The sequence below is a fragment of the Labrus mixtus genome, chromosome 22, assembly GCF_963584025.1.
Source record: "Labrus mixtus chromosome 22, fLabMix1.1, whole genome shotgun sequence".
Classification (NCBI taxonomy): Eukaryota; Metazoa; Chordata; class Actinopteri; order Labriformes; family Labridae; genus Labrus; species Labrus mixtus.
The window spans coordinates 18,114,282-18,138,296 of NC_083633.1; the positions used below are offsets into that span (position 1 = coordinate 18,114,282).

At 39.2% G+C, this 24,015-nt stretch overlaps 2 protein-coding genes across 2 annotated transcripts; both read right to left on the reverse strand.

Annotated features, from left to right (window-relative positions):
• Positions 1 to 371: 371 nt before the first annotated feature.
• th2 (tyrosine hydroxylase 2) lies at positions 372 to 5,713 on the reverse strand. The gene is made up of 12 exons (XM_061030229.1): positions 5,404 to 5,713; positions 4,087 to 4,261; positions 3,887 to 3,975; positions 3,729 to 3,796; positions 3,584 to 3,634; positions 3,341 to 3,486; positions 2,657 to 2,792; positions 2,498 to 2,567; positions 2,351 to 2,407; positions 1,554 to 1,649; positions 1,330 to 1,463; positions 372 to 766 (listed from the first exon to the last, which is right to left on the reverse strand). The coding sequence occupies exons 1-12, from the start codon at positions 5,632 to 5,634 to the stop codon at positions 601 to 603; spliced, it is 1,419 nt and encodes a 472-aa protein (XP_060886212.1). The 5' UTR covers positions 5,635 to 5,713; the 3' UTR covers positions 372 to 600.
• Positions 5,714 to 6,774: 1,061 nt separating this feature from the next.
• On the reverse strand, positions 6,775 to 21,814 carry pah (phenylalanine hydroxylase). The gene is made up of 13 exons (XM_061029988.1): positions 21,628 to 21,814; positions 20,204 to 20,323; positions 16,232 to 16,415; positions 13,324 to 13,412; positions 12,715 to 12,782; positions 11,987 to 12,183; positions 10,255 to 10,390; positions 10,100 to 10,169; positions 9,875 to 9,931; positions 9,051 to 9,146; positions 8,368 to 8,501; positions 8,146 to 8,261; positions 6,775 to 7,298 (listed from the first exon to the last, which is right to left on the reverse strand). The coding sequence occupies exons 1-13, from the start codon at positions 21,721 to 21,723 to the stop codon at positions 7,255 to 7,257; spliced, it is 1,407 nt and encodes a 468-aa protein (XP_060885971.1). The 5' UTR covers positions 21,724 to 21,814; the 3' UTR covers positions 6,775 to 7,254.
• Between the last annotated feature and the right edge of the window lie 2,201 nt (positions 21,815 to 24,015).

A 24,015-nucleotide genomic window follows, 5' to 3' on the forward strand; every position in this document is an offset into this window, starting at 1 on the left:
AGGGCCCGAAATTCTCCAGCCGAGCAGAGAAAGAGAAACAAAGAGAGAAGAGTGTCTGTCAACAGTTTCAGGGGTTTGCGGACCGTGATGTGGTCGAGTGTGAGGTCTCGGTGACCTGGCCTCACTACACACGAGCTGGACGTCAGCGCCGGCTTTGGCCTTGACCATCTGAGGGAACATGATCCTTAAATCATTCCTAATTAACTCCTTACCAATACACCATGATAAATGGGTTCCAAGGATTTTCCAAAATGGAAATAGTTGGTTTGGAATTAAAATCTCGAACATGGCCGGTACACCCCTGTATTGTAGTGGTTTGCTCCGGTTGTGTTTTTTTTTTTTTATTCCTCCTGCTTCAGCACCTTTTTGTGGAACACACAACGCCGAAGTTTCTTCATGAAAATAAACATTTATTTCTTTTTACATAATACATTACACACACACACACACACACGGCCTTGTGACTACTTTGTGGTTTTTCTTTTACATGTCGTTTATAATCTCATGTACAGTTTGCGCAGGCCAAATGTCCATCTTCATCCAGTTTTCCCCCGTCTGTATGTGTTACTCTCTCGGCTCTGCAGGGAACATTTTCTGGTCTTAGGATAGACTCAGCTTCTCCAAGGCGTTGTGCAGGGTCTTCAGGTCTTCTCTCATCTGGCTCAGAGCGTTCTGGATCTTGCCCGGCTGATCCAGGACCTCCACGCTGCAGGTGAAGGGGTCGTAGCGAACTGTGAAGGGGCGCTTGATCGTTGCGGAGTACCTCCTGTTGAAGTGGAATAGAGAATTTTAGAGATGCATTGATTAGATGTGTGGGGGGACTATAAAAAAAATACTGAATACTAAGTTAGCCTGACCAAAAAATACTTCAGCACTAATTGGCATAGACGTCAACAATGTTACTTTACACATCTTGAATGTGTTCCAAGTTACCTCAGACGTATCATCATTTGATTTTTACTAGTTTCATATCTATGTTTTATATTCTGGTATTCTAACAACCCTAATTCTACAGATGTTATTTTTCAATCTATGAACTAATAAAATAAAATTATCTTTAGGACCAGAAAACAATTGACAGAAAATGATGTTAAGCATTTAAATTGAGAGAAATAATCAGAGGTTTATGTTGATTTTATGTTCCAATTTAAACTTCTGACTCAGTCGCAATGCTCATTCAAAAAAAGAGTAAGATGAAATGAAAACCTGAAAAAGAAGTCGCATCTTCAAACCTGATGCATGAGATTGCTCTACTGGTTTAGAAGTCTTTCACTCGACAGCAGCCGTAACATACTCAACATACTCATGATGGAGTAAAAATGTGCAAACCTCATCTTGGCCTTTGCGTCCTCGAAGCTCTCGGACACAAAGTAAACGGGCTGGTAGGTCTGGTCCTGGTACGGCTGCACCGCCGTCTCCTCGGGGTTAAACGGTTTATACTCGGGCTCATTGGACAGAGCGTACTGAAAGCACATGTCAAAAAACTGTCAGGACAAACAGCCGATAAAGAATACACATGGTGAATTATGATTCTTGTGTTTGCATGCACTCACAACGAGCTCTCCATAAGACGACAGGAGTCCAGCACCGTACGCTTTCACCGCTCCATTCTGCTTGCAGAGGCCGAACTCCACAGTGAACCAATACAACTAAAACAATAAGAAAGGCAGATTAACAAACAGCATTTATTATGCAGGCTTTCAAATGATCGGCAGGTATTTATACGGGCCACTAGATGGCACTAAAGATCTGTTTTAGAACCAGTTTCTTCCTCATATGGACACAGAAATGGATGGATGTTCCTAATTAATTTATTTACTCCCTGAAATTAAATATATTATATAATACATATTATTATATTTGATATGAAATCGTAAAAGAAATAATCACTTTACAGTCCAGATTAAAAAAAAATAAGTCCAGGCGTCCAACCTTTCTTCATCTGAGAGCTACTTTGAAAAAATGAAAGTGGGCAAGAGCTACTTACATCAAATGAAATCGCTTGCATTTATTTTCATAGCACACATCAGCTGGATTAAGATGCTGTTTGTACACGTGTGAAATTGCAATAACCCACATCAATGTCCAAGAAAACATTACTACTTTACACTTGTTTTATGGGCCAAATATATAAATAGTGGAAAGAGGTGCATTTACTGTCAGATTTTTAAAAAATGTTTTAACACAGTCGGTCAACCTATAGGCGAGCAACTGAAAACCTCCAACAGGAAGCTCCCGAGCTACCTGTTGGAGACCCCGTTAGATTATGTAAGAATTGCCCATGCCATTTTTTAAGTTAGCTTTACATTTGTCTCATTTAAGATTTTAGAAAACATTAAAAAAAAACTACCGTTGACAGTTTCTCAATGTCTTCATCTGACGCTCCGAGCGAGGCGAGTCCAATCTCCTGAAATGATTCAGAGAAATCAGTGTTAAAGGTAAGAAACAACAGAAGATGTTGAGAACATATTGTATAGTGGTGCTGCACGTTTAGTACCTGGGAAAACTGTGCGAATTCTTTGTCTGCCAGCATGGGAATGTGTCCGAGCAGCTCGTGACAGCAGTCTCTGTCAGAGCAGATTGAAACAGAGTTAACAAAAACAAAAGTGGAGTACAGGAGTAAAATAATCAGGTGTCAATAAAAACGATGACTCACGGCTCAGGAGAGTGCATGGGCGCAGAGGCGTGACGGATGTACTGCGTGCACTGGAACACCCTGAAGGCCAGACTGTAGAGGAAGTCTCTGGCTGACAGGAGGCCGGCGACTGGACGCAGCTGGAAACCCGTTTTCTCTGAAACAAGCAGAGCGGAGAGGAACGCTGTCATTACACTGAGGAAGAAGACGCTTAAGAGGAAGAAGAGATAATAGACAGGAGAAGGGCGGGCGCTGTCAGGGTTCCAAAAAAGACGCTAGAATCTAAGTCCTAAATGGCTATCGGGTTTGAAGAAACATTCTCTTCTGTTCTTGTCGTTTAAAATCCTTCAATAATCACTTACATGTATTTCACCAAAATGACATTTATGCACAAACTCAGTTCTTTTGTCAAAATGCAATGGACAAACATGCTCAGAATTACAGTTCTCAACCAGTTGGGACTCTTTTTGTGCTGATGATTCATAATTGTATGTTGCTTTATGTCATTTTTCAAACTGTTAAACATTTTATAGTAGATATTTTAAATCGTCCGCTCAGCTAAATAAATCATGTTTTATTTTACGATTAACAATTGGGACAAATTGTATTTATACTATTTTGATTTTTTTTTTTTAAATTGAATTCCACATGACTCAAACTGATATAAATGTTAAGGCACTAATTCTTCTGTGTCGTCGTCGTCACCTTTCAGGAATGCAGAAACCTCCCTGAGCTGAGGGATGCGGTCCTCTCCGTAGCCACACTCCTTCTCCAGCTGCTGCAGACCGTCCAGGAACTGCCTGCAGGCCAGACCGGGGTAAATACTCCTCAGCTGTCGGTACACCTCCCTCCTTTTTTAAAACACAACAACAACACATCATTGTACTTTCATCATCCTGTCACGCTGTGCATCTGCGTTAGTACGTCTGTGTCTGGGTTCATGCTCACCATGTGGATATTTCCTCTGCTGTGTACTCCACAGTGGGCAAAGGGTCCCCCCTGTGACCAAAAAACAACAACATATATATGTGTGAGAGAATATTTCAATGACATTTAGTACTAAAAAAGTTCCATTTGACAACATCTGACTCACTGTTTGTATGTGAAGGCAAGCTCGGAGATGAAAGCTCGTCTTTTTCTGTATTCTGGGTCGCTGTATCCCTGCAGGAAAAGATTTCAAATGACTATAAGAAAGCTGTATTTCCTTTAACAGCTGAGGTGAAATTCTGCTGTGGGTATGTGAGCACTCACCGGGTGCTCTTCGTCCATGTCCGGATCAAATTTGGTTATTAACAAGTTGCATCTGTCGAGGTCTTTTATCTGTTGGGGGAACCAGGGAACTGTGACAGGAGGGGAAATGATTGATTAGTGTTTTTTTTTTGTTAATGTCCTGGTTTGTAACTGACTCGAGCAGTGCGGCAGGAGGTGCAGTAATAAAATCAGGTAGTTGCCTTTTTCGTCGGGAATGGAGCGAACGTCCTCAGCCACTCTCTGCAGTGAGTTGATGAAGACGTCGAGGTCCGAGCTGTGAACTTCACACTTCATGAAGAACTCCAGGTCCGTCGTGCTGTTCTTCGACTTCTTCCCCGGTCGACTCTCGATGTGGAGAAGTTTAGCTTCAAATGTCTGAGAGGGAAACAAGGGAAGGAATCAGCGCGCAGTTACCAGAGAAGTTTAGTAGAGTTGATGTGTGGAAGGATTTTTCCTGATCTTTGAGACAAAAATGCACAAACCGAAATATAAAACATGTGATTTGAATCTCAAATTGCAACCAGACGATTTACAGGACGCAAACAAAACAACAAACAGTTGTTGCCTTTTAGAGACATTTCCCACCATTCTTTAATACAAAGCCATAATTAAAATATTTATAACTTTATAGAATATTTGTTATAAATATGAAGCCATCGGCGGCCGAAATGTGGTTTTAATTACAGGATTTAAATAATTAATTTGATACATTTTCAACCATAAATGCCAAATTCAGCTTCTAAAAGTGTCGATTAGCTGATTTTGAACTTCTTTCATAATAACAAACAAAACTTCTTTTTTTTTTTACTGCAATTAAAACAACAATAAACATCTGCTGACACAAACATTGGGGTCTAAGAAGAAAACATAAACAGAATGATTTATCAGTTAATTAGTAAATAAAGATCAATAATGGATGACATACTCAGAACTTCAAGATCAGTTTCAAAAATACTGAAGATTCAAAGTGTCTCTAAAGTAAATCCCTTAAACCTTCCAGATGCTAAAGGAGCTAACTCAACCACTTTAAATTCTCCTGGTAGCTCTTTCTTATCCAAATAGTTTTTTGTATGTTATCATATTTTTTTACTTTATTGACGTTTGCATGGCCTGCACATTAACACAGAGCGACAATAAGCTGCACAACTAACAGTGAGCATTTCAAAATAAGAGCGCTATAATCACATTGAGAAAAAAAAGAACTAAAGAGAAATAAAAATGAATTAATTTTCACAATATTAATATTAGGACCCATAACTGTTCTGATCTGTATATTTGTTTTTATCTTAATACAAATCTAAACCTGCAGAGTAACTTTACTTTATAAAACTAATTCAGGTGAAAATGCATGATTGAAATGTGCTGGAGCAGCAGCACAGAGTTGCAGAAATTAAATGATACAAGAAGATTCCCTGGTGCTTAAGACCCAGAGTATTTTTGCAGAGCATATTGGGCTTCACTCATTTAAAGTAAGCCTATAGGTAGGCTATTTGATTTTTTTTAAATATGGTTATTACCTCGAATATTTTCCCGGTCTTGAAGAATCCCGAGTTTTTCTCATTGCTGAGGGTGAACAGGACGTTGACGGTGACCCTGCCCGGCTTCTCCTCGAAAACGAAGCCGTCCCCGTACCGGTCGGGCCCCGGAGAGCCCGGGGAGCCGCTGCTGCGCTCCCGTCGAGCATCCTCGATCAGACTCTGCTTCCTCCCGCTGAACGGAGCCGCCTGCACCGAGCTGTCCGTCTTCATGAGTGCAAAGAGCTTTAGGCTGGAGGGGGGGATAGTGTGTGTGTGGGGGGGGGGTTATCAGATCACGGTGTCACCGGAGCAGACTGAGAAAGTGTGTCATCCTCACCTCAGCACAGGTTTATATAGTCTGTCATCTGAGGGAGCTCATGGAGATGAGTTACGCACACACAGCACGTTTGGCTGTTTTTAGGGGGGCCTGCTGTGCGTCATGAAAGGTTGAAATAACTTAACTGTGACATGAATTGAGAAAAAAAATCGACGTTTTCCTGATTTAGGCTACAGACCTTAGACTGTAAATATTATACAGACTCATTCACCCAAAAGAGATGGAAAATGTTACATGCATGTTATTTCATCCTATTTATAAAAGAAAAACAAAAAAACGTGTAGTATTTGTATTGGTGATTTTGTAGTGATGCATTCAAGGGACTTGCATTTTATGTGCTCTAATCTAAAACTCAAATTCAACATTGGAGCCTTGAAATTGAAGGAACGGTCTTCTATACAAAGTCTGACAGCCAACATGCCGTTTTTTAAATCAGAATCAGAATCAGCTTTATTGGCCAAGTATGCTTAAGCACACAAGGAATTTTACTTTGGTAAACTTTGCTCTCTTTGTACAAAGGTATAATATTAAATAACAACAATAAACACAAAAATAAAGCAATAAGCAAAGACTAATATGTACAAGGCTAAATAATATAAGATAATAGTGCAGTGGTGAGGAGTGCAAAGATACTGAAGTAAACATGAGGTAGTTTTTACAGTATTTACATTAAAAAGTGTACGTTTATGATAATTTAAATAATAAATGTATATTCTGCTAAGAGAATTGTATATTTGTATATTGTATAAAGAATGTAAATACATTTCATTTATAAATCTTTTATATTTCATAGGCTAGCCTATAGGCCTAATTTCTTGAAGCATTCGAGACTATATTAAAGCTTATTTTCTGAGTAGCCACAAAGGAATGGTCTATGAATGGATGACAAATAGTTTTATCAAAAATTGGTGAGGTCAATCAGATTTCAAGGAGGGCCTATGCCCTATATATGTATATATATATATATATATATATATATATATATATATATAAATGTACTACATAAAGGAAAAATGGAGGGACGGAGGCGAGAGAAATATTTATTTGTTTTATTACAACATTTCATGCATAAACAAAACACTTCATTAAGCAATATGAAAGTTAGTGACAACAATTATCTCTTGATATGTCTTTAGGTTTGAAATGTTTAAAAAAAAAAACAATCTGGTTATTTCATCTGCTCTGCTTCGTATAAGGAGCAACGCTTGATATTCACATATTTAATTCATTCAAAGGACTAGCAAACGTTCTTCATTTCAAAAGCACTTCTCTAATAACATGTATACTGTCATAGTTTTGATATTATTTTAGCTGCTACGGACACATTCCTTATTATCGTACATAAGTAACAGGCTATGATGTTTTTTTCCCTAAACTAAAACACTAATTAGATCAGAGTAATATTGTCAATATGTGACTTGCATAAATGTTTTAATACAAAGAAAAGACAGTTTGGAAGCATGCTGAGCCGATGTGCCGGATGACTGAAGAAGAGGAGAGGCTCTCTGCTGCAGTTACTCCAGTTTCTTTAAGGCTTCGCACAGTTTCCCCATTTCACCTGAAACAAGAGTCAAACACAAATAAAAACATTTAGTCACAGCAGAATGACTTTGTATTTTTTATGAATCAGAGTTGCCTGAAATTGTGCTCCATTGTCATCTCTGTCTATACCTCTGCACCTTTAAGACAAAGCTAAAGACCCAGCTCTTTCATGAATACCTACTAACTTAATGATGATGGTCTCCATATTATTGATGATGATGATGGTAATGACGATGGTTTTTGTTTGATAAAGACGACTTATAAGATGGTTTCTATACTGATTAGAGCTCTCAAGAACTGCCCTCAATGTTGTGCTTTGCCTCTGGTCACTTCCTGTCAGCACCTGTGTGTCCAATCAGACTCAAAGCTGATCGTTTGCTCTTACTGACATTGTTCCCTTTTTTCTAGATCCTTGCTTGTGTTGTTCTTACTCTCTGATGTACGTCGCTTTGGATAAAAGCGTCTGCTAAGTGAATTGTAGAATTGTAGAATATTCTGGGGAAAAGCTTCTATCTTAAATGAGAATTAGGTTCACTTTCCTCATTTACTTCTATATAATATTTCTTCTTTTAAAGAGCCCTTAGTGGCCACTAAAGAGAATGCAGGTTCTAAGACACTTGTCTTTCCCTGTTGAGACCAAGACAGTATGGTTCTTTACAAACTGTAAAAATATATTTTTTCATGCCTGACATGTTTCCAAATAATCGTAGCTTGACTTTTTAAGGGTTACAAACTAATATAGGACCAAACTCACTGCTTCAAATAGTTAGTAAAAAACAGTTTTAATAGAGAGAACGACATGTTTGTCTCCGCTCTGTACACAAATAAGCTGACTTTTTTTTTTAATATAGTGGGTGACATACTACTGATGCTGTCGGCCAGGTTGCTGAGCTGCTGGGTGTTGTCCAGTACTTCGATACTCTGGGTGTAGGGATTGTAGCGCACCGTGAAAGGCCTGGGGATGGTGCCTGCAAATTTCCTGCGAGCAAGAGAGAGACGTCGATGATACACAAGTTTTATTATGCGACAAAAACTTTCTGTGTGTGTGTGTATAAAAGCAGGGACGCTGTTATATATTTTCTCACCTCACTTTCTCCTTGGCGTCCTCAAAGCTCTCAGCCACAAAGTAAACAGGCTGGTACTCTGTGATTGGGTATTTCTGGAGGCTGGTCTTGTCCGGGTCGAAGGAGTGGACCTGCGGCTTGTCTGTCAAGCAGTACTGAAAAGTAAGAATTTGCACATTTGATCCGTTTTTTCTGCTGTTTTGTATTTCATCAATGACCGAATGTCTCTATTCCCATCAGTAAGCAGGAAGTGCAGCATGATTCAGGGATGTTCTGTTTTTTTGCTTGTGATACTTGGCAGAGTGCACATCCTCTGCTGAGTGCACATCCTCTGTATTGTGGGCTCATGTTTTTTTGTATGTGTGTTGTGTTGTGTGTTTGTATGCTGGCTGCTGGAACACCTACATTTCCCTGCTGGGATGAATAAAGTATATCTTATCTTAACTGTGACCTCGATAGCAGGCTGCTCATCCTCTCTCTGCCCCCACTGAACCAATTTACCCAAACCCTGCAGGAGGGCAGGCGGGCCGACTCCCCCAGTGACACACATCGAGTCCGAGTGGACCACTAACCCACTGCCTGCACCACCGCTGTTTTACAACAAGGTGAATGTGTTGTAATAACACAGAGGGGGATCACAATGTTTTTTTTCCTGCTGCTGCGGGGAGGGACGTAACCCCGACTCCCTTCCCCCCTCCTCTTACCTGCAGCTCTCCGAACGATGAAAGCAAGCCGGCTCCGTAAGCTTTGATCTCCGAGCCCTGCTTACACAGGCCGAACTCCACGGTGAACCAGTACACCTGAGGACACACCAAAGGTTTCATGACAATACGATCTGTGCACCGAACCTCATGCAAGAAGTTACACCAATGAGAAAGATGCACGTAAGGTTGTGGAGCAGGAGCCCAAAAATGCAAATTTGGCATTAAAAAAACCACACACACCCATCCAGGATGATTCATACAAACAGAGCATACAAATGTATAAATCCCTGTTAAAAGGCTTTATATGCGATTTTTTTTTTGATCCAGCAGATGTCGCCCTTGAGCACCAGCATGAAACCAAAACAACTCGCGCTGCATTGTTGTGTTAGCATGCTAATGCTAGCGATCTTTATTATGCTCGTATCTTCACACTGCATGTAAATTTACCTGAAATGAGCGTGATCTAGAAACACAGTTAAGCAGTGAGTACAGTATGTTATTCTTCTTTTCTCTAGTCCCTCAGTTAAACAACTTTTATACACGAGGGGAGGAGTCAGCCGGCTGTCCCGGCGATGTAAACGAAGTGAAGATAGGACTCTGAAAACTCTGAAAACATCACAGACAGTGGGACTCGGGTGTTACACCCATTGTAGACAGTCATGACTCACAGAGTTATTTTCAGAGGAGATACTTGATTTCTACATTTAAGTGTGAAAAATCGCATATAAAGCCTTTAAGACGTTTGTTAGCTTCTGTTTTAAATTGACCAGAAGTAGTAGCTGTCTTTTTCTGATTGTTTTATCTAAAATGTCTCGTGTACTCACAGTAGCAAGTTTCTCAATGTACCCATCAGGGGCACCAAGGGAGGCAAGACCGATTTCCTAAAAAAGAATTCAATCAAAGCGTTAATATCAGAAAATAAAAAAGTCAGAGTTACATAACCTACACAGATTTTTATGCAAAGTCAACAACTCACTGATGCTAAAGCAAAGAGTCCAAAAGAGTACAACACGGACACAGATAGTGAAGAAAGTGTTTATTCAAATCACCTGTGAGAATTGGGCAAAGCTCGGGTCAGCAAACAGAGGAACGTGTCCCAGGAGCTCATGGCAGATATCACTGCAGCAGAAATTAAAATAACTCTTTAACACTGTTGAAGTCATAGAATTTCAGTCTATTCCTGAAATGAGTTTTAGACACTCACGGCTCAGGTGTGTACGTGGGCTTGGAGCCGTGACGGATGTACTGCGTGGAATGGAAAACACGGAAGGCGAGTCCAGCCAGGAAGTCCCTGGACGAGAGCAGGCCGGCGACGGGGCGAAGCCGGAAGCCTGTACACGCTGGAGGAAAGAGACGGGAGGGATGACAAGAGGAGAGTGTTTAGTCGTGTTAGTGAATGGGGAGGAATAGGAAGTGGGGCGTCTGAACGGTCCCCGCAATGAAGCGAATGATGGGATGTTCTGTTCACTGTATCGTATCATACTGGATGACTCAGCCAAAAATATATGACTTTATACCTGACCTGTCATTACAGCATCTGCTGTTCACCCATTATAACCTTTAGCATACAGTCAATCTCAATAACTCGCTCTGGTCTGATGAGCTAGCTGCCTTAGCAGGAATAGTTAGCATTTTTTTCCTGTTTATTCAACTACTGCCACATTTAGTTCAGATGTAGATTATCTAAATTATCTGTTTTGTGAATTAAATTTGTAAAGTTGAGTTTCATCTTGAGCTAAGGCTATTAGCTTTCCCTTGAAAACACTTTCCCCTACTTTGGGTTAGCTAGTTTTTAGACGGCTGTCGGGCAGAAAGTGAAGTTACTTACAAAGTCAATTTGCATTCTAGGTTTCGTTTTTCTACTTTCATGCTGTTCTCACCATCATTAAAGATGCTATAACAACTTTTTAAATGTTAAATTTGATACCAAACAAACTGGATTATGTAATTATAACCTTTAGCATACAGTCAATCTCAATAACTCGCTCTGGTCTGATGAGCTAACTGCCTTAGCAGGAATAGTTAGCATTTTCTGTTTATTCAACTACTGCCACATTTAGTTCAGATGTAGACTATCTAAATGATAGAGACATTTTTGTTTTGTAAATTAAAGAAGAAATAAAAAAGAAAGTTGAGTTTCATCTTGAGCTAAGGCTATTAGCTTTCCCTTGAAAACACGCTCCCCTGCTTTGGGTTAGCTAGCTTTTAGACGGCTGTCGGGCAGAAAGTGAAGTTACTTACAAAGTCAATTTGCATTCTAAGTTTCGTTTTTCTACTTTCATGCTGTTCTCACCATCATTAAAGATGCTATTACAACTTTTTAGATGTTACATTTGATGCCAAACAAACTGGATTATGTAATTATAACCTTTAGCATACACTCGCTCTGGTCTGATAAGCTAGCTGCCTTAGCAGGAATAGTTAGCATTTTTTTCCTGTTTATTCAACTACTGACACATTCAGTTCAGATGTAAACTATCTAAATGATAGAGACATTTCTGTTTTGTAAATTAAAGAAGAATAAAAAAGAAAGTTGAGTTTCATCTTGAGCTAAGGCTAGCTAGTAGCTTTTTAACACATTAGCTTTCCCTTGAAAAGCTTGCTCCCCTGCTTTGGGTTAGCTAACTTTTAGACGGCTGTCGGGAAGAAATTAAAGTTTCTTGCAAAGTCAATTTGCATTCTGAGTTTCGTTTTTCTACTTTCATGCTGTTCTCACGGGAAGATGCTATAACAACTTTTTAGATGTTAAATTTGATGCCAAACAAACTGGATTATAACCGTTTAGCTTTGTGGGGAAAAGTAGAATCAAAGGAACATCACTTTATGTTTATTATGTTTAAATTGGCCAAAGTGGTTATGAGTGAGAATTATCGCACCGTGGACTTGCCCTTAAGCACATAATAGGTTATGTCACCCCCTAGTGCATCACGTCTTACACTGCAGGAAGCGGGAGACGTCCTCCAGCTGGGGGATGTTGTCCTGTCTGTAGCCGCAGTACTTCTCCAGCAGAGGGAAAACGCGGTTGTGTTCGCGGCAGGCGTGAGTCGGGTACAGGGTCTTCAGCTCCTTGAACACCTTGCCCCATGTGGCCTTCTCGTCCTCTGTGTACTCCACTCGAGGGATGACCTGGCCACTGGGACAAAGACATGAGGTTTGCTGCATCAGTTCTGTCTTTTTATGAAGGACACTTTGCAAACTAATGTTAAAAGACGTGGTTGATGCTGTATCCTTGAATCCCTTTAAAGCACTACTCAACTTCACTACCCTTAAAAGACACTTAAAAGCATTTTGTCCCCTTTTTATACAAGTAGACGGACTTTGAGGATGCCAATCTGCTGACGTATTTGAGTGTATAGCAATTGTTTAGCCACTTTGTTGCACAGATGTATGTAAATCCAAAGCACCTCAGTGAGGATTTCTCTCAGTTTGTCGGTCTTTGTAGTGCCTGTTAATAATATCCTACATTATTATACAAACAAACACCAAGGCCCTTTAAATCCACCACTCACTACTTGTTATTCGTCTGGATTTTTTTTATAATAGTTTTGGAATAAACAGCCAGATGTTAAAAAAATATTCTGACCATCGATTCTCCACCGACTAGAAAAACACACAAAAAAATAAGATACAGAGTTTAAAAATGGAGAATAATAGAAGTAGTTACTGTCTGTAGTTGTAGGCGATGTCAGCAAACTCCTTCCTGCGGGCTCTGTACACTGGATCTGTAAAGCCCTAAACACACACACACACACACACACACACACACACACACACACACACACACACACAAAGGAAAGCCATGTTAGATCTCATGATCGCAGCCTGGCCACTCACAGCTAAATCAAAGAGTGGAAATCCTCTGCTAAGGCTCAACCCTGTGGCCTTTGACAGCATTATGCACTCCGTCTGTAATAAGAGCTCCAAAATACATATTCAAATGAAGCCTTTGTAGAGTGTTTTTCAGATTAGGATGAATACATTTCGCTTTAATGGCGGTGGCAAAAGGGAGCAATTATCTATAATTATAGGGGCTCAATTAAAGCAATGACATCAATTTGTGTGTCTAGATAGTTTCCATTAGAATAGACAGCAGAGTGCAGCCTGTCATCTCCGCAGCCCGGCTTTCATAAGACATGTGGGGGCGTGAGTGGACACGTATTCACACACAAACACACACACACACACACACACACACACACACACACACACACACACACACACACCAAGAGGCAGGATGCGGCACACACACAGTGATGGATGAGTCAGTCCTTACCGGGTGATCAGATTCCAGCTCGGAGCCGTAACTGAGGATCTGGTTGGCAAAACGGTCCAAGTCCTGGATGTCATTAGGGAACCATGGCACTACAGAATAATAACCGTTATTAAACTCTGATAATGCATGTTTTTATTCAACATGTAAATATCAATGGCAAAGCAATTTAGGGTAAATACTGCCTAGAGCTAAGACAGCATAGAAAGTCAGGATAATTTTGAATGACATAAGTAAGCCCTCTTGTCACTTTATTTTTTTTGTATTGTCCGTTTATTTTATTTTATTGGATTTTGCATTTTGTTAATGGTGAAGAATGGGTAGGACTTGACAAGCCTGAGCTTCTTCCTATCCCTTTTCGAATGAGTCAAATGTGTATTATATTGAAATTGGCTTTTTTTTTTTTTTTTTTATACAGATTTTTATTTTTTTTCCATTTGTTTATTCATTTTCATCTATTTTTAATCGTTCGAAATAAAGAATAAATAAAATAAAAATAAAAAATTTCTGTAGAGTTGAAATCGCTTGAAAAAATTGATTGACAGACATCACTTTTTTTTTTTTTTTAAATGTAGCCATTTGAAAATAAAAACTTGAAAACTGAACAACTGTATTTTCAGATTTGTTTTAAGTGGTATTTCTGTGGAGTACGTTTGCAGATTATCCTCTTCTTTTAAATGAAACAGTTGAACTTAAAGCCATTCATTTGTCTATTCAGCCAGAATTACTGTCTGCCCTTAATGGACTCTCCTTGTTCCACTCCAGTCCACTTGGTGGCACTAATGCATCACTATAACGGTGTGCGAACCATAAACTGTATAAATTAAAACCCCCAATCACCAACAAAAAGGAAGAAGAACAAATCTGTTGACTTTAATGTACCTTCAAACCAGTCATAAGTTGTAATTGTGTTAATGGAAAAAGAAAAAAAAAAGAGCCAATGATTACCTCCTAAAACTGATGCTAAGCTAACACCACGACCCTCAACAAAAAGAAATCCACCCTCGGAAAAAAAAAAGTCATGAGATCAAAATCCTTTCACAGAGCTATAATTCCCATCACATTTGAAATCAACTTGATGACTGAGGGAGTTTTTAAGATTAATCTCTCCAAACACCAAACGTTTCCACCACAGTGAGGTTCTGTTCACCTCAGGGATGGATCAGCAGATCAGGGGGTTTGACTTGTGGACCCAAGTGAATAATCAGGGCGACATTTAATCAGCTTTTGCTTTTCGTGCTGAAAAGGTTCAAATTAAAAAAGGAACAAAATAACAACAAGTACACAAATCTTACCTGGTTTGCTATTATAACTGAATTTCACACTTTTAACGATTATGATTGATACTTAATAGTCTTAACAATATGAACCATACCACTTAGTTTAAGTAGATTCTTTACAGTGTATGTAGCCCGAGTGACAATAAATGACCTTACTCTGTTTTAAATCACAGTATTATGAATACTTTTGACTGTGGGGCTATTAGTCGGACATGGTAGCGATTCTTCACTGATATAAATGAGGACAGCGCAAATTGGTATTGATGTTGGTAATGTAGATAATGTTTTGCCTGTAGGATTCTTTTTTTTTTGGTGCTGTGGCATTTTGACACTCAGCAGAGCACCAATCACGGGTCATCTGCTGGTTCATGTGGATTTATGACGCTCAAAAACACTGGGGCCCCAATCATCAATCTACATCTGTGCAGTGTGGTCCACCCTCAGGCCACGACAATAAGTCCCCGCCAGGCTCCTCTATAAACAGGCAGTCTCCAAAAACAGGCTACAAATATCCCCTCGTCCACTTGACCCTGACCGGGCAGACCGCAGAGTCTACGCCGAGGTTAAAGGAGGATTCCACGGTGGCCCTGTCTGTCTGCCTGCCGTGACCTTGGCATGTCCCTGGGTCTCCGTGTTCCTGGACAGAGAGGTCCTCTGTTCCCCGCCATGCCTGTTGGTCCTCAGTAGCTAAACTAATGTCATTCTGGAAACAACTAATAAAGGGGTCGACATTTGGGCGATGGGCCATCAGTCTCATTGGCGACTCTGGCTGTCTGTTCCCCAGTCTGACTGGAGGGTCGCTCAGCGCCACCCAACACTTTGCTTGATAAATGGACCATTTCACAAGTTTCTATTTCATTTGATTTTTTTTAAGCCTCCCTGGTTGTGACGCTCCAGGGATGGAGCCGTCTATGGATTGATTGCCATTCATACAGCAAGATACTGATGGTTGCTTGAAGGTTAAGTTGAAGCCACTCCCTGTGACCTGATTGTCACACTGATAGTTTGCAGTGAATCGCTTTGAAAACGACTGCATAGACTGCCATGAAGTTTGGTGCATAGTTCCCTGTTTCCTGGAGGATTAGCCCTGAACACTTTGGTTATCCCCTGACTTCATCGTCCATCACTGGCAGAAGGTTAGAAGATGCATCTAACTAACAAATTATCTGCACATTTTCAGCGTTAAGTTGAACAAAACTTGATGAAGCGATTCCCAAAACTTAACTCAAATCGCACAATGGCGTTGATATTAATCGTTTTTTTTAATGACTTGCCTTGAAATTACAGGAACCCTGACTAACAGATTTCCATGTTTCCAAGAGGATAAACCCAACAGACTTTGGTTACCCTCTGACTTTTTACCTCTAGCATTGACAGAAGGTTGAACGATAAACCTATCTAACAAAATCTCTCTACATTTTCAGCACAGATTTGACTTTCATTCCAAAATAAGAGTTAGCACTTCATGTTTACACTAAAGTGTCTTTTTAAAAAGTTGCATAATACTACACTGACAAAATCTTACATAACATCCACTTTGACCTCTCCTCTCACAACATAATGAGCATGCCATTTTTTTGTTTTGTTTACATATCTTTTGTTAAGTTGAGGATTCATCCTCACTCACTAACCTGTGTCCTTCTCTTTGTTGCGTGATAGCTCGTGCACACTGCCGCTGATTTGTGTGCGGAGGCTGTCGATGACTTCATCCAGGGCCTGGGAGCAGGAGGAGTCCACGCTGATGAAGAACTCGTACTGTTCTTTGTTCATGCGTGACGGACGGGACTCGATGTGTGTGAGGTTGATGCCCTTCTCCTGCGATCCACAGAAACAAAGAAAAGGAAGAGGTGATGGTGAGACCTAAAGATCTCAGAGGGGTTTTTTTTTTTGTCTCTTTTTTTCAAAATTTTCCATTTTGTGATGAAAAAGTTCCTCATAAAAAAAAAAAAAAAGGAAAATAATTATAATTGATGTGATACACAACAGTGAATGTTTTTGGCTGCAGCACTGACTTTGTCTCTCCACCAGAGGGCGCTGTGTTGCCACCATATTGATGGCAATTTAGCAGATATGAACATCATTCTCTCCGGTCAGACAGAGCTACTTTAAATCTTCTTCTGCAGTTTGACACTGACCCAGAAAACTGAGAAAAACTCAGGACATACTGTACTCGTTAGCTCTAAAACCGTCAAATGAACTGTCAAATAAATCACCCTTCACAGCCAACATTTAGCTATTCCTCATTCTGCAGCATGAGCACAAGGCCTTTGGGATGTTTCCAAACCTAATTGGATGCGATTCACTACAATGTTTTAATGTTCAAAATGCAGAAAGGCTCACCATCAAGAATGTGTTTTTATTTATGTAACATTGGGGGTGTATGTTGTTCTCTGTCTACTATAGGCCCAGTGAAGAGGAGGGTGTAAGCAGCAGGGCCTCACGTTTTCTCCCATCTGGATCCCATTGTACATATAACAGCTTTCTTTAAAGAAATGGGGGCCTGCATCCCCCAGGAATGACTACAGGAATGACCAGGTTGGCACTCAAAAAGTGAAGATGGCTTCCTTTTTATGACGTGCTTTTATCAGCACATTTACTGTTGCTCTCAGAGTTTATCAAAGGAAAGAAGAAAATCAAGTGAAATTCAAGTAACAAACTACTCTCTGAATGTTTCCCTATAAATTCTTGGACGTGATATGAGAACGTTTTTAAGGAGAATATGCCATCAACAAACAGATAAAGTGACTTCAATTTAAGCATGTTATAGTTTTGTTTCACCTTTTAAATGAATACTGCTAAACATTTCAATAGATTCAAATTATCAGATGCATTTTTATGGGCCATTGTTGCCTTTATTAGATCGGACAGCTGAAGAGAGATAGCAAATTTTGGGGGGAGAGAGAGTGGGGGATGGCAAAGGGCCGAGGTCGGATTCGAACCTATGGCCGCTGTGACGAGGACTGTAGCCTCTGCACATGGGGCGTACAACATAACGCCCCCCCTATAGGACGCCCCCGAGACAGACATTCTTGAGCTTTGACAAAATGAAGATGTGGATTGTGCAAAGGCATTTAAAAATGTGAGAGTTGAATCCTACATTTTTATATTTCATTGCATTAAACAACAGTAAACAAATATTAAAATGCATACTGTTCATTGTGTGGCAATAACATGATTTTGTTCTCAGCATAGAAATTCTAAACAGTAATGCTATTTCTTTGCAAAAAAAAAAAAAGACGAACTTGTTAATGTTTGAATTTAGTCCCCTCGTCCGGCTTAACATAACCAACCCCTAAATCCTAAACCATGCATGAGGCATGGGTCATTTTGTCAGATTTTTGTACCCCTAAGAGCCGCGCTCCATTGTGCAAGCCGGGTGACATCCACCCTGCTGCCGCCCTGACTGCGTTGTGAGGTCAGGGTCGGCGCACGGCTCTGTATTGTCACATGATAACCCCTCTGCCGTGTCACATGCGCTTTGTACAAAGGCGGATAAACAGGGTCGCAGCTGTAGTGTGTAAAAGCTGGAGAAGAATGGAGATTACGCATTCACAAGATGAAAATGAACCCGGGATAAACACCAAGGCTGCACGGCTAAACGGTAGCATATGGTTCTTGCGAGCAGTCGTTTCCACTTTGCCAGAAAGCAGAGGACTACAAGAGGAAGAAGTGCAGTATGTTCTCTTCAGGCAGGCTGTGCTTTTTGGAGAATCAGCATTACATTGCAGAAAAGGGGAGTGTTAATGGTTTGGGGGTCATTTGGCCTGTTTTATAAGAAAGGAGTGGGGTGGGTGGGTGGAGCAGGGGGAGGATGGGGAACGTGCAAGCTCATAGGTTCAAAGAGGATCCTCATGTTTACTTCTACAATTGGAACAAAACTTCTCCACCCCCAGAGAAGTGTGCACATGACTCAGAATGAGAAAATATATCCAAAGAAAAGTCTTTCCCCAAAACATCTTTTTGGGATGTTTTGCAGATTTATTTTGGACTGTTTTCCTGCAGAAAGTTCTGGGTCCATTTCTCTCTGTTTCGCATGCAGGAAGAGCAAACTTGAACTTTGATAGTGTCGCTCATGTTGAAGATTAAACTATTGAAGCGCTGCCAGCCAGTGTTCCCTTCAATCCTTCAGACAGTCACGTACACACAGGCAGCATTGATTGATTAATGAATTAAAAAAAAACAGCACACACATAGATGCTCCTCTTGTGTTTTAAAAAAAAGTGAAAATAAGAGCCTGAATCCTCTTACATGCATCGGCGGGACATCATATCTCAACTTGCTTTTTATTAACAGTCAACTGATCACTTAGTGCTTTCACACTTGCATAAAACTCCTAGCAGATTGAAACTGATGCGCTGCTTAAAGAGTATATAGCTATTGCTAATTTCCAACTTGTGTCCCTAGTTTGGCCTTTGGGTTTGACACGCTCATCTTATATTCTGAATTTTCAAACATTTTTCAGCTTCTTTTTTTTGTTGTACTTTCCCGTTCTCTACAAGGTGCTGATCAGGGTTTCAGTTTTGGATTAGTCCAGTGTTTGGTGATTTCATTATTATTGATAAATAATAGGGGGAGGAGGGTGGGGGGGGGGGGGTGTGTTGGTGTGTTAGTGCATCAAATAGTCACATGTCATGTTTGCACACAACTAATCCAACAAACATGTGAGATAAGCTCATTTTGTTTATTTTTCTGCTTTAACGGGTCAGCGCAGGCCACAAACATGAAAACAAAACCAAAAAAAACGAAAGATAATCATTTACGTGACCCGCTGAGCCCTGCACTGAAGCTACAGTTGTGTGTTGAAATCATGAACCAGATCTTTGAAAACTCTGTGTAAACCAGTGAAATACAGACGTGCTGAAACTGTTTTTTCTTTTTTGGCCCCCCATGCTGCTTTCACTATTTATGCTAAGCTAAGCTAATTGGCTACTTGCTTCATGCTAATAAAGATGAAGATAAACTTTATTGATCCCCCATGGGGGAAATTTTTGTATTACAGCAGCTCAAGGAAACAGGAAAAGGGATAAAATTATTAAAAATAAAAATAAAAATAAAACATATGTACATCAGTTAAATAACAGCAGAGAAAAAATACAATAATAGAATAGAGTCTGATTTTTTGACTACATTTAAACATTCAGCCTCTTTTTTTTTTTTTTGCTCTTTTATCAACTTCTTTCTATCAAGAGTCTTTTTGCAAGTTCTACGCTAATACTCACTTCAAAATTGTGATTTAACATAATAAAGTTTATTTTTTGAGGTTGGACAAACATTAAATCTTAGCCAAACCTCAAAAAATGTGTTTAACCCCCGCTCTGTAGAGGTTACTTTAAACCCAAGTCAAACTCTTGTGCAATGTGTTTGATACATCCTACATTTTTAAATTCTATTTTATATATTGTAACATCTTCTTATACTGTATTATTTAAGTTGTTGCTAGTTCTGCTTTATTTCCCTGTTAATTGTTTTGCACCAACACACCAAGTCAAATTCCTTGTATGTGTAAATGTACTTGGCAATAAAACCCGATTCTGATTCTGATTCTGATTCTAATTACATGATCAGAAAGAAAGACCTTCCAGTGATGGGTATTATCGATTTACCTCAAAGAGCCTGAGCCCCTTGGCTAAGGCTCCGACCTCCTCCTTCAGGGAGAAGATGCAGGAGATCACTTCTGACTTCTTGTCGGTCTCCTCCTCCAGGTACATGGAGCCCCTTCTCTTCTGCAGATAGACACATTTCAAGAAACAACACAGGGGTTAAAAATGCAGAAATGTGCACAAGATTATAAATATTGTCGTTCGTTTTTTTTACAAAAGCCAGAACCTCAGGGGGGCGCTTATGCTACTGTTACAGGAGGAGTCCATAAAAGAGGAGGAGGGGTAATAAATGCAGTCATTTTTTATAGTTGATCTTGATCCCCTTAAGATCCTTGTGATGATTTATGTTTTAAACTCCAAATCTGTTCATTTGAGAGTTTAAGGCCAAGAGGATGTGTAAATCTAAGATAGGTTCATCGCTGTATTGCCTCTTGATTTAGGTTTGTGAGCATGTCTTTAAGCAAAGTCATGTGTTAAAAAAAAAAAAAACATGCATAAAATCTAGAGTGAAAGCCATGACTTTCTGCATTCACAGCGTCAGATCTCAAAGCTCAAAGCCCTCACACCTTTAACCTTTCGGGCTGTGCAGCATCAGTGGTGTGGTGTGACCACATGCTCCACACATGAGAGGATTTACAACAATCCCGAATAAAGAGGAAAACACAACCCTAAATGCCCCCCCCCCCCCCCAGCCCTGCATGTGGAGCAGAATATGTTACAGATGTAGTCACGATGTAGTTATTTATTAATTAAATCCTGGTTTTGTATGTTATGCAACTTCATTTGCGGACACATTGATTATCTATTTGATTGTAAAACGCCAGAAAAAGAAAAGCACCTATCATTAGTTCCACAACCAATGGAAACATCCTCAGATTGTTTATTTTGCCAAATAAATCACTTGGAACACACATTTGTTTGATTAAGCTTTGACATAAGAGGTCTGTAAACCAATAGCTATGTGTTTGAAAGATCAAGCTCTTATCAAATATAGTTATTGCAGTATAAATACCCCGATACATAGGGCAAGATGAAACGATAACCTGATGTTTTTGTTTTTGCAAGGTCCAGTTATATATTCCAGGTGTATTATGAGAGCACATATGTTCTTTTTTTTTTGCAGTAACATCAGCTGTTCCTCGCCCCCCCTCTATTCAGAACTATTCCCTGCTTTGTCTGCAGGAATACCTGGAATATTCTAGCCATGTCTGGCTCTTTCATTGTTTTTGTTGCATTAAAAAGGATTTGAGATACAGCAGATGTTAAATTATTTTGTAATATGAGACTCTTTCTACTTTAAACAGGTTTACAATGATGTTAGATAACAGGTTAGCTGATGCTTTTATAACAAACAAAAAAAGAGCACGAATGCAGAGGAGTTTAAAACGTTAAAACATAGAAGTTGAAGTGTCATTATGAGGGTTTACCCTGGTGCCTTGATCCCCTGTGTCTGGCTCTGCATCTGGCTCTGTCTTTGCCCCCGGCCCATAGTTTCCATTGACCCTCTTGTAAGCAGCGTCCATCCTCTCTCTCTTCAGGTGAACAACGTGTGTGTGCAGAATAGATGCTGGACTCTGGTAACCAGACTTTGTTTGAGCAAGCTCCTGTCTTTAAAACCCCTCCGTTCAAACAGCGGGGCCACGTCACACCACACCCCCCTCAGCATCGGTATGTCACGGGACGGTTGTTGTGAAACAGAATTACAATATGGCACATCTGGTTCTTGTTGTGTACCGCTGGATGAGGGGTTTAAGGGTTTTAGTTGAGTTTTAACCATGACCGCTGCTGCAGTAGAGATGCCTTTCTTTATCAGTATCGTCGGACTGACCTGACAACAGGTATACATTACAAATTAAACCGAAGGCAAACGCACCTTTATTCATCTAATGTCATATATTTAACATTACTGTTGGCTCCATTTGAAACTAAGTTTAAATAATATACAATAATAAGCACATTTTGCTAAATCATAGGCTATATGGGGTTAACTAATTTATTGTTTTAATATATATATATATATAAATGACTACATCCTCGACTTAATAGTAATTTATTTTATTTAAGTTAAAGCTAATGTCACTGTTTTGCGTAATAAAAAGCTAATGTCAGCATGCTAACATACAGTATAAAGCAGGGGTGGGCAACTGGCGGCCCGGGGGCCACATGCGGCCCCCATCAACCCTCAACGTGGCCCTCAGGTCAATTTTTACACATCAATTAATTAGAAAACATGACAAAATCTACCATGAAATCATGAAAACCAGAAATATGTCCATGATAATATTTGATCACTGGTATATGTTGAGTTCAATTTGAGACATAATCGACTTTAATCGTTTTTTGTATTCTACAATTTGGGCCCCCAGGCGGTGAGAATTAAAGGAATGTGGCCCCTCGCTGTGACCAATATGTGATATTCGAGCTAAATGCTAATATAAATGTTATCAAATGTTTAACAAATACAAGTTAAACAATAGTCTGCTTACATGTAGACTTGTTAGTCTTTCTTGAACTTGAACTGTGCGTTGAACTTAAATGCTAACGTTGACATGCCAAAAATTACGTAAGTCAAACTGTTTAGCTAGCTCTAATGTTAGCTTGCCAGCATAGAGCCAGACAGCGCTTACATACAGGAGTTATGCTAATATGAGCATGCTAATATATAGCCAGTGATGGGGCATGAACGCATAACTTTTTCATAACTACTAATAATTATTTAATTTATAATAATTTTAATATTTTTTTTAACTATAATAATATTATAATAATTATAATAATTATTTAATTAATTAATTAAATGTATTATTATTATTAATAATAATAATAATTATTATTATTAATTATTATTATTATTATTAATAATTATAATAATATAATAATTATTTTTTAACTATTACCTACTAATATTAAATAATAACTAAGGTTTGAAAAATAATGTTATAGGAAAAATAATGTGTAAGCATTCGGTTCAAGTCAAGAATGATTTTAAGAAATTTGAATAAGTCTTAAACCTTTTTACATTTTCAAAAAATGTCTAATATATGCCATTTATTATAAACCTTTTATATCTACTGGTATATATGTGTACCATTTGTACAACTTTTTTGTGTGTCTGTTCTGTACTATGTGATAAATAGCCTGCAATAACTCAGAAGGAACAGTACAAAAACACAAACCATTAAAAACAAACAAAAATACAGTCATAATAATATTGAAACATTATTTTAACATGAAATAACTTTTTTTGTTTTTGTGCAGAACTGCTGACATGGACATACCTGACAATGAGGAGCTCCACAGGTACCACAAGAGGGCAGTGTGGGCTAGGTAATGTTGAAAGAACACCATCCCCCCTCAACACACTGAGCAACATATTTCAAATCCAGTGGTTCAAAACTTGAAAGAACAAGTGGCTTTATTTTACAAATCACCTTTACATGTGTTTATTTTTTAATTATTTTAACTGATTCTATTAGCATTTATCATATTTCTATCTCAAGGTAATACATGTGTCACTGTTACAGTTTTAGTCATGCCAATCTGAGCTACCTTTTTTTATAATTATCTCAATATTTTCTCAATTAAGTGACTGGATAATGTAGGGAAAAAAAGTCCTGGTTCCAATTCCAGCTGCGTACCCTACCTCTTCATCTTTCCCTTTTCCTGTCTACCTGTATATAGACAGAAAACATCATTCTACCTTATACAATCTTACGCACAACAAACAAACACAGCAACAAGCTAGTGTGGAAACAAAGAGGACTTGAAACGAATGATGTTGTTTGGAAAGTTAATTATGTCAACTTCATGTATTG

Bases quoted from the DNA above. Each gene is read 5' to 3' on its own strand.
- th2 (XM_061030229.1), bottom strand. From the start codon at position 5,634: ATGAAGACGGACAGCTCGGTGCAGGCGGCTCCGTTCAGCGGGAGGAAG. The intron at 3,976-4,086 runs GCAACTACCTGA...CTCCTGTCACAG, and splicing joins CTCCATTCCCGACGAAAAAG to TTCCCTGGTTCCCCCAACAG. The intron at 767-1,329 runs GTTTGCACATTT...CCACTTCAACAG, and splicing joins GACGCAAAGGCCAAGATGAG to GAGGTACTCCGCAACGATCA.
- pah (XM_061029988.1), bottom strand. From the start codon at position 21,723: ATGGACGCTGCTTACAAGAGGGTCAATGGAAACTATGGGCCGGGGGCA. The intron at 16,416-20,203 runs GTAAATCGATAA...TGTGGATCGCAG, and splicing joins AGGGGCTCAGGCTCTTTGAG to GAGAAGGGCATCAACCTCAC. The intron at 9,932-10,099 runs GTGATTTGAATA...ATTCTTTTTTAG, and splicing joins GCTTTGCCCAATTCTCACAG to GAAATCGGTCTTGCCTCCCT.